We start from the raw sequence: 10,840 nt of genomic DNA, 5'->3' as shown, positions 1-10,840 counted from the left end.
AATCTGTTCATTCATTTTGTTCTGAAATAAATGCATTTTTGACCACAAAGAAACGGACCGAACTAAATCGTATTCCCAATATATATAAGATTATGAATCTTGAATTGATACTAATTTTTTTCTGTAGACAGAGCGAATTTCTCACATTTAGAAACATATCAAATGAACTTTTTTATTTGAAATTGATGAATAAATGTGACGTCATAGGAACCAATTTATTCTAGTTGATTGAGCCATTTGCTCGTATGAATTAAGGATATATTTACGTTTTAATTAAATATTCGTTGTTGTGACTGCACGAGTGGCAATATTTTCACGATAGCTTCGAATAAANTTTTTAATTGACACCTTAGCTAATAACTGATGAGCGAAATTTCGTTTTGAATTAGCTACGACGAAAGATTGCTTCAACGGAAGAATAGCAATAGCCGTTGTCGCCGAGTAATCAAGATTCCCTTTGAAAACCGTCCGATAATTTCAATTACTCTCAATTTTGACGTTGTAAAGAGGCAAACTAGCTTTGTGCACTAGTACATAACGCAGCTTGAATGACGTGTAATTTGTTTTTTGTAACAGCTACTTTCGATGTGCGTCACTGTGACGGCCGATGCAATTTACCATATCGACGATTTGGACGAATTAACAGAATGCGCTCTATTGTGCTCCGCCTTTTATCTTTCCGTGATACGCCTCATTGTCTATACGTTTCGTCGAAAGGACATGCTGTATGTAACTCAGATCATGCATAAGGATTGGGCTACGTCGTCTTACGAGGACAGGGTTGTCCTGAAGGAAAAATGCATTTTCGCGTTCCAACTTGCCAGGTGTTTCATAATTATGGTAGCCGGAGTAATAGTCATATTTTCGTGCTTGCCGATTTTAGAGGTATGTGCAAAGATACAAATCTTTTATTATATTTAACACACGTGTCCTGTTCATATGTCCCAAAAAAGCCCACTCAAATTTTTATGTTGATTTAACGCAAAATGTGCTAAGATATGGCACAAATAGTATGTCAAAATTAACATAAAAAATGCAACACAACATTTTGACACTATTTGTAAACAAATTTTATGTAAAAGTAATATATTTATAATGTTAAATGTAATTAAAATAAAATGTAATTTTTACATTTTTTTTCAATTACACGAATATATGTGTGGTATTAATATCCTGCATGCCACGATATGGCAGCTCTGATGCTAAGTTAAACACATATATTGTTGTTGTCTGCAGGAGACATAATTTTTATTATTTTATAAACAAAACATCAGTCTTTTTTACTATTCGTGCACTTCATTTTGCAATCCTGCCTTACATTTCACATTTTGTGCATTTGAGCACGAACTGATGCAGTAGTGTTACTTTTGACGGCAGTCAGAGAATAAAAGACATCTCTATGTGATATTTAGTACAAAACGTATTGATTTAACAGATAGCAACTATATGCTTTTTATTGAGAAAAAATAACTCTAAAATTACATAAATTTTTATGTTAAACGTATATTTACATATAAACGTATATTTCCATATAAATTGTGTTATTTCAACACAAAGGAATGTTGAATATCAATTCAACACAAAATTTTTAAATAATACAATCACACTATATTACATCAACATACGGTTATGTTGAGGTTTTAACATAAAACTTTTAACAAGAACCGATTTAAATATAAGAACAAAATGTTTCTTACTGTGTATGTCACAAGTAGTTCGTGACCTCTCTTCGTATCGTTTGGGTATTGAAATGTTCGAAACTGGAGTATTTTTTGTAAATTCGTTGAAGCTGAGTGAATAAAAAATCAAAAGGAAAAGAAAAACAAAAGAAAACGAAAGACAAGATAGAAATAATAAATAAATGGGAAATTTTTATACATAGCAGAAACGAAAGAATAAACCGTAAAACATCACACGTCTTTGTAATTATTTTTTCTCGCGTTTTACGAAGCAGCGATAGATCGGCATGTGCAAAGTGGGCGATATGGCAACGCAATGCACATACGTTTTACGCTGACATTTATAGCTTTACAAATTCCATTTTTTTCCAGAAACGGTACCTTACTATTATTAATTAACCGTTTCCTGTACCTTAATCGGAGAAAATAATTCTGAAAGCGTTTATTACCGCTTCGCAAATTTTGCGGTAGATTTTTTTTACGCGGCGAATCGTTTTCCGATGGTTATTTCGCTTTATGAGTCTTTCGAAAACACTTGCACGCACACATGTACGCGCGAGACATTAATCCTTTAACCGTATTTATTTCTCCGATACGCGGGGAATTTAATTGTTAATAAATCAGTGACGGGAGATTTATTGAATTAAGAATGGATACCGTGCAATTAACAATAATATTAATTCCAAATAATATAATTAAATAGCATAACAGGAATGACCAATAAATAAAAATTTCTATAATCTCGGTCAATTATTTCCGCTTGCGATCTCCCATTCTTTGATCAAATTGAAATATCAATTCATCCGCATAAAGGACGAAACGCGATGTTTAATCGCAGTGAATGATAATTAATTATCGAGCTGACTGGTTTGTCTTAAAAAACTCGGAACTTTTTCGAAATCTTGCTTGCGAAAAGTAGAGTGCACCGAGAAAAAAATTTCTTCAAATTTAATAAATCTTATTGCATCCGAACAAATTTCATCATTAGCGTATTCCAAAGAAACTGTTTCGATTGATAAGTACAATTGTTAGACTTTTCAACCAATATATACCTTTATCTTAAATAAAAAATTTGTTCGAAACAGAAAAACGATAATTTTAAAGAAAGAAATAAAGAAATGATTTGTTTTATTTTACATACTTATTGTAACGAAATCATATTTTATTTCGTTAAAAGATATTATTTCAAATAATAACGTTCTTTCTGTTAAATAATGGAGTTTTCTTGAACGAGACAATAAAATTTTTACTCAAACAAATGATATTTCGTATATGTTGTTTCTGTGAAACAAATTTTAGTCAAATTAAATAGAAGTATTAAATCTAAAAAAATCCTTTTATCTGTGACAGCCGAGTTCTCGGATGTGACTTTCATGTGACTTTTAATTCATATAAAGCGAATTCTACCGCTCAGAATGATCGAACAAATATTTTCACTCGGAATTGAAAAGTGATGCAACATACTTTATCATTGCAGGATCAAATTTACTTATATGGATTAAGAATCTTTCTCTCGTCCTAAACTCGAGTTAAATATTTATCCTCGTGATCCCGAATAACGGGATTATTTTCACCTTTGCTCCGTGTGAATTTTCACTCGTTTCTCAGCGAGATCTCACTTCGAGAAATTTAGATAGAACCGAAACATCTGTCTGATCAGGTTTATCTTCTGGGGGCGGAGGAGAAGGTTCTGCCGTTTCGCGGCTACTTCTTCATTAACCAGACGGTCTCGCCCATCTACCAGTGTCTCTACGTCTTCAACGTGATGGCCGGTGGCTTCGCGGGTGGCACGATAACCAGCGCGACGGGCTTCAATCTGATCGCGATAACGCACGGATCGGCAAAATTCTCGACGCTGCGAAGGAAACTCGAGATGATGAGTTGCGATGATCCCGACATCAAACAAATTATGGCTGACTGTGTCAAGCGTCATCAGGATGCTATCGCGTAGGTGTCGATATCGCGTCACGATTAGGCGCCTTTCTGAATTTCATCGAGTGAACGTTTACTCAAAAAAAGCAACCGACAACCGGGCCAACTCAAACTTGAGTGACTTCTTTACACATACATATACGGAGAAAAATATTTTGCTGGCATAGCAAATTGTTAGTTATTATATATGGATTATTATATAGCAAAAAATTAGTTTGGACAGCAAAAAGATTTGTTAAGAGTATTAATTACTATTTGCTGAATACATAGATAGCAAAATAATTTGGTTACGTCAATTAAATTTTATTGCTGTCACGACAACGATTTTGCTGTAACAGCAACATTATTTTTTTTGTGTAACGAATCCTTTTGTTGTCCTTATAGTGACTAACAGTTTGCTGTGCCAGAAAAATTATTTACTGTGTATACACTGAAATAAATAATTGTTATACTCAAGTAAATGTTTGTTGAGGAGTATTTATATTACTCGGATTAAGTAAATATTACTTGAATGTAGCACTTTTTTTTGTCAGTTTGCTGCATTCAAATAATATTTACTCAATCCATATAAAATAATTACTCCAATATTTCTTATTAAATAGGAAAACCTGGGGATACTTGATCCCCCCTTTTGATTTTCTTGATTACTTCAGATGAAAGGAAAATCAAGCGATTTTTATGCTATCCCAATCGGAAATAAAGTTTTCGGCGAGCTTTCAGCAAGCGTATGTTTAAGTGTCCGGTAAATTATGTGGAAAAGTATTTTAAGCCTAACATAAACGACCGCGCAGCTTGCTAGAAATTTATTGTGACTAACTTGGAGTGTTTGGAAGAAGCAGACATAAATTTTCGCGGAGTTTTCTGCGAGCAGTCAGTATGCATGCACAAAGAAAAAAAATTATTGGCGGCCGAGTCATCTACCTATTTATCTCCGAACCGCGTTCAATGCTGCTTAACTTCAGTGATCGGATGGCAAGCAGTGAGTCTAACGGCTTTGACGATATCTTTGCGACTTTCGCTTTGTTACGTCCTGGGTGTCTCGGAAACTATGAATTTCTTTTTTTTAATTATATGATTGGGAAACAGACGAACTTCGAGCAAGCGCTACTGTAACAAAGATAAGATTACATTGGCAGCCGCTAAACGTGCCGTAAACGCATGGTTCCCAATGCGTTTATGATTCATTCCGCCTTCATGTAAGGTATGTAGTTTATTTACATCCTGGGTACCCCGGGGACGATAGATTCATTTTTTTATATAACTAAGATATCTTGTCGCCTCTACGTTAGGAACGTATGTGTCCATACTGGATACCTAGATAGCAACGAATTCCTTCTCTTATGATTATAAAACAAACAGATTTGATCAAGCGGTTTATGAAAAGATACGAGTACACGCCGTCCACATATGTCATAAGGCTCCCGATGGGGCTGCGATCTATCCACCCTTGTATACAGTCGGTAGAACAAGGGTTCTCCTATGCGATTAGGCTTTTAAAATTGTTTATATTAATACTAGGAATTTTCCAGAGTAACCGTCTTCCACGCAACCTCCTCTCATTGATGGACGTCGTCCACTATCCCCTGAAATCCTTCCTATATAAGCCTTACCCTTTTTACCGCGAGGGCAGTTACAATAGTAGTTCTTTTGCAGTCAGTGACAGTCACAGTCGCAGTTACAATATTGGTTTTTCTTGCAGTCAGTCAGTCAGTCAGTCAGTGACAGTCACAGTCACAGTTACAATTACAGTTCAGTCTAGTTTAGTTCAGTCCAGACCAGTTCAAGTTCAGTATAGTACAGTCCAGTTCAGTTCAAGTTATAGTTACAATTAGTTACAGTCGCAGTCACAGTTGCAGTTCTTAGTGTCAGTTCTTAGTTAGTCAGTCTTAGTTCAGTCTTCAGCAGTCCACAACCATAGTCTAATCCAGCCTTCGTCTTCGTCTTCATTCGTCCTCGTCAGTCTATTGATTCATCTAAATCGTAAGTCTCCATTTCATATTTAAACATGACTTTTAATCATTTCAATCCAATTTCCAATCCAACTTCATCTCTCAAAACACATACCTGCACTGCGTGATTATTGTTTTCTTTGTATTATATAACGATGTTTTCTTTGCTATACCGATATGTTAAACATTCTTGTTGCGTTATATCCGATTGTATTAAATTAAGTTACACGAATTACCTTTTGCTTAATCTCGCTTTAATCTTCATCTTGTATTTGCGTTATTCCAGTAATGCTGATTTATAAAAATTTGTTTAATGTTAACCCACATATTTCATTGTTTAACTTTAGCTAACCCTTTCATCTTTTAAATGTTGTACCTTTTACAATGACTTTTCTTATCAATTTACCACTATTATTAATCCATCCGAGAACCAAATTATATTGTTAATAAACTATTTTATTCAAAATGCCCTAAATTGAATCAAGTCGTTAAAACTATTTATTCATCTCCTTTCAATTACCTAAATATAAATTCCCCTCTCAACACACTCATATGGTCCTATCCCAGGTAAAGATATTAAATTCTTTGACTTAAATAAAGGACCACCTAACGTACGTTCTGTGATCGGAGTAAATGGGCCTCTCCGGACCTTGACCTGATCTGCAGACCTACCAGTACGTTTAGGACTCGCCAGTGCGCGAGTAAACAATTTTGTTGCGTTCGTCCTCTTCCAGGACGTAACAGCTTATATAATATATTTTTACGGTACGAGAACAAAAATTTTAATTTGAGCATTCACGAAGCAAACAATTACATGTCAAGATAAACTGATTAAATCTGAAATTGAATGAATATTTATTGAACTAATTGTTAATTCGATATATCGCTTCTGATAAACAGTGTTCTCGTGTAAGTGTAGTGATTTGTTTATGCGATTTGTTTATGACGTTTTGTGCGTAATAATTAGTGCGATCATCATCGTTCGCTCATTCTCGATTCTCTTTTTTCAGTTTCGCGGATGTGCTGGAGAGGCTCATAAACGTCCTGGCATTAGGACAGTTTGTCATCAGCACCGGTCTGGTGTGCTTCGCGGGATTTCAAATCACTTCAGTGAGTTTAAACGCTGAAGGATTGTTTATTAAAATAGTCATATATTAATGCAAGATGTTTCTCTAGATGTTGAGGAACAAAGGACGTTTGATGAAGTATTCGGCTTTCCTAAATGCCGCTATCCTCGAGATTTTCATGTTCAGTTTCAGCGGGAATGATTTAATAATTGAGGCGAGTATTCTTTCCGATTACTTTTAGTCGCACAAAATTAAAATCTGCAAAACTTGGCCGCTTGTATGTTGATGTCTCACACTCGGAATAACATGAACCGTTCTGCCTGCAATTAATTAGACCTTTTTCAACTTGTCAAGAATTTTCTTATTTTTTATTTCTCTCGTTTTATACAAGCGGAAATCGTTGCGTAATCAAATTAGCACGACAGCATGGGAGATTCGTTCTAAAAGATTCTATGCTACAAATATTCCACAAATACATCATAAATATTTCATAAACATGTAAATTTTGTTGCATGAAACTTGCAAAAATTTACAAATTTATGAAATATATAAAATAAAATCCATACATTTTATATACATGTAAATTTGATAGAAAAAAATTTACATATTTCATAGAATCGGGTGTATCGTTTTGTTATCATATACGATTTGTCGTTTTGCTATTATATACAAATTTGGCAGGATCTACTTCCACAGATTATCATAGTTTATTTTATAACTTATTTACAATACATTTTTCTACAACACACACACACACACACACACACACACACATGCATATACATATTTTTGGCACACCGAGACAAATATTGAGCGCAGAGAGCGTAAACAAGCACTAATAGATTTAATACACGCACGCATTTAATGCGTCGCTATTAGCGACGCACGGATTTTCATTGCTACGCAGCCTATTGATCTCGTAATCGCTTTTAATTAATTTACGGTAAACGCCTGTAACGGACATTAGAGTGATGCCGTGGGCGAGTCGGCTTACAGTAGCGGCTGGATCGGCGGTACATTTTGCCAAAGTCTGCAAATCATGATGTTACGGTCGGCCGTTCCTTCCAGGATCACCGCCGCCAAATTCTACAGCATGTCCCTTGAAAGCTTTGCCCAAGTAAGAGGGTTTTTATTTATTATAGCACCGTATGGTAATTAAGATAGTATTTGAAATGGTATTGCGTTATTTAAAACTGAATTGTGTGGAGAAAAAGCACTAAAACCGATGCATCATTTTGTTTTTGGGCTCTAAAGCCTTATTGAAGGTGAAAAATTAAAATTTATGTGCATGAAACGAGTAACAAGTCTACTAAAATATGTAATAGTCTTATGAAAATGATTACATACCTTGTAAATAATTATTTTTAAGATGTTTGAGGATTGAAGCTTCTATAAAATAAACTTTAAAACTGACATATCTATAATATACATTGCGACCGGAATTCGTGACTCGGCTTCTCCGAGTCACCGGTGCAAAACCGACGGGCGAATCCCGGGACGCGAAACGGTATCCGGGCCTCCTCTGGTCCGTATGGGCGCCAGGTGCGCGTAAGTCGTACCCACTAACCAATGGCCTCCGCGGTCGGCGACGCTGTCCGCGCGTCGGCCCCGCGACCCGAGTTCGTCCCGATCGGGACTGGCAGCTCCGGGGTGAGTTAAGTCGGAGGCCGGGGTGGTTCGGATGGTCACGTCGGGAATCGCCGACAACCGGGAAAGGAACGAGATCACGAAAAAGAAAAAAAAACAGAGGCTTCGGTAGATCCGCACACCTTTATTTGGCCTTCTCGGTAACTGGACGATACACGGCGCTTTGGCGTAGCGCCTTCCGATATACAATTTAACTCGTTCTTTTCTTTTTTTTTGAACCGCGGCGGATCCACGGTGTCCGCTAATAGTAGCCGGCCTCTCGAACGGCCGCCGAGCCGAGCCAAGGGGGGAGGGACTTCGCACGCTGCAACCGCGGGGCAATTTTCCCCGCGGCGCTCTACGACAACACAAAAAGAAAAGAATGAATGCGGTGAGGCGGCCTTACAATAACGGGCTCCCGGGCGGCTGGCTCTCGAAGATCCTCGTCCCGTCGCTCTCTCTCTCTCTCTCTCTCTCTCTCTCTCTCGCTGCGTCCGCTCTCGCCTCCGCTCTCGCTCGTGCTCGTTCTCGCCTCCGCTCTTGCTCGTGCTCGCTCTCCCTCGCTTTTCCGCTCTCTCTCGTTCTACTCTGCTCTCTCTCCCAAAACGGCCGGGGAAAACTCCTGCGAAAACTCTGCACGAAAGCCGGAAAATCGTCTGCGAGCCACGAGAACAAATCTGTCTCCACCGGGGAGGCTGCCGATGTTAAGCAGCCTTCTTTTTCCTTTGTTGTTCCGAAATCCCCTCTTCGGCAGCCGGATTTTTGCCGGCGGTTACCGAGTTGTCTCTTAGCCCGCCGTTTCACCCCCGGCCTATCCCGGCGCGGTACCACGGCTCCTGGCTCCTTGTCCTTGAGCGCGACCTCGGCCTGCCGGCCTTACTGCCGCCGAGGGGTCGGAACGATAGCCACGGCGGTGCCGCTAGCGGCTCCTCGACAGTCGTCAAGAGATCAGAGAGGAGCGAGTCCACGGAGTCCGGCGGGAATTTCGGTGGGCCCATGTTCCTCCACTCGGCGGTTGACGCTTTGTTTCCTTCCCGCTGCNGGGGGGGGGGGGGGAGAGGGGCTCGCCTTTACTGCTCCCGCGCGCCCGTGGCGCGCGGTCTCCGCTGTTTCGCAAATACTAAAAACAAAAAAAACAAACCGGTGGTCTCGATTCGGTGCTCTCGGAAGCGCACCACCCGCAATAGGACCTTCGGAGGGTCTTCGTCCTTGTGACTTGCGCTCTGAGCTGCTACGTCACAACATATAGGAAATTATCAAAACAATAAAAAAAATCAATGCAATCACAATACATATATTTTAAAACATTAAAAACTTTAGGATGTATTGCTTCTTTATTATATGGAAAAGGATCCCCTGATTTTTTCTTTCCCACCATTTTATATGAGCAAACAAGAAAAACCGGGGACAATCGGTTACTAATAGCTTCAACTGTGTGCTGTGAAATAATATTTCATAGCAAAGTTCAGGTATGTTGGTCGAAAGACCAATAAACTTAGGTATCTTGGTTTACAGAGAGCGGGAGGCTGGGGTAGCGTAATCGCGGAATGTGTTTTGTTCTTCGCAGGTGCTCAGCACGTCCTTCTCCTACATGATGGTTTTGATGGCAACGAGCCACGAGTAGGGATCAGCGTGCGGCATTGGCGATTTCGGTGCGGACTCCATCTCACAGAGAATACACTAGCCGAAGCCCGTCAGCCCAAAAATACACGCGCGGATCAAAAAGGACCTATGTGAAAGTCGCGGCGCGCTTTCAGAATTCGCATGAAAGGCGGATGAAGAAGAAGCGCCCGAAGCTGCAAGAGCTGTGGCGGCGGGACGAAGAGCGTACGACACGGTGATGGGCGAAATGGAATATACATCCCCCCCCCCATAACGGCCCGCAAAAAGCCCCTCTTTCTACTTCTTTTTCCTCCTCTCACTCTCTCACTCGGGAAAAAATGATTATATATAATTATATATAATTTTATAAAATCATATATGAATTTTGCCCATATATATGGTTACATATGTGATCATATATGTTGGTACAAAACAATTATGTTATATCATTTAATTAAATGTCGATGTCATGTGCTGTCAGAAGCACAAGTAGCATCAGAAGCATTTATTTCGATTGTATCTGCATATAATTTGTAAACAACAGTATTTTTTCATTGTGGACATATATGATTATATATAGTCATATATGATCTTTTTTCCCTCGGGTCTTTTTTAGCTGTACGTGTTTCGTTAAATATGAGACGTTACCCAGTGCTTTTGGGCAAACACAGACACAGCAAATTGCCTTCTGATTAATCCCCCAGCCGATAGAACCATATTAAACCGTGACGGTGCATCGCCGACACATCAAGATACACCGACGACCTCGGTATCCTCGTTACACAATACGGTAGCGTAATCGGCAATAGCAACGATTTGTCTTTGCCCGTTCTGCAGAGTTCGGTCTATTAAATTACAGGCTGATTCGTAAGTTGCAACGTGACCTCACGCGGCGTGTCCGGCTTGGTTAAGTCCGGAAGTTACGATATTGTATGTATATCGCGATTTCGAATTCGATCGAGATAGATCGCGCCCAGTTCGAGCC

General features: G+C 39.0%; 1 protein-coding gene across 1 annotated transcript; it reads left to right on the top strand.

The window, feature by feature from the left end:
- Positions 1-685: 685 nt before the first annotated feature.
- On the top strand, positions 686-10,137 carry LOC106745393 (odorant receptor 13a-like). The gene is made up of 6 exons (XM_014620974.1): positions 686-840; positions 3,340-3,626; positions 6,571-6,670; positions 6,737-6,841; positions 7,595-7,744; positions 9,821-10,137. The coding sequence occupies exons 1-6, from the start codon at positions 721-723 to the stop codon at positions 9,875-9,877; spliced, it is 819 nt and encodes a 272-aa protein (XP_014476460.1). The 5' UTR covers positions 686-720; the 3' UTR covers positions 9,878-10,137.
- Positions 10,138-10,840: the final 703 nt, after the last annotated feature.

Source organism: Dinoponera quadriceps, unplaced genomic scaffold (assembly GCF_001313825.1).
Source record: "Dinoponera quadriceps isolate SergipeBrazil2010 unplaced genomic scaffold, ASM131382v1 scaffold1705, whole genome shotgun sequence".
Lineage (NCBI taxonomy): Eukaryota > Metazoa > Arthropoda > Insecta > Hymenoptera > Formicidae > Dinoponera > Dinoponera quadriceps.
This window is presented reverse-complemented; position numbering and strand designations above follow the sequence as displayed.

What these genes read in the sequence shown, in the direction of transcription:
- LOC106745393 (XM_014620974.1), top strand. Translation starts at nt 721, where the DNA reads ATGCTGTATGTAACTCAGATCATGCATAAGGATTGGGCTACGTCGTCT. An exon ending in CGTCATCAGGATGCTATCGC is followed by an intron (nt 3,627 to 6,570) that starts GTAGGTGTCGAT and finishes CTCTTTTTTCAG; the next exon opens with TTTCGCGGATGTGCTGGAGA. An exon ending in GGAATGATTTAATAATTGAG is followed by an intron (nt 6,842 to 7,594) that starts GCGAGTATTCTT and finishes AACGGACATTAG; the next exon opens with AGTGATGCCGTGGGCGAGTC.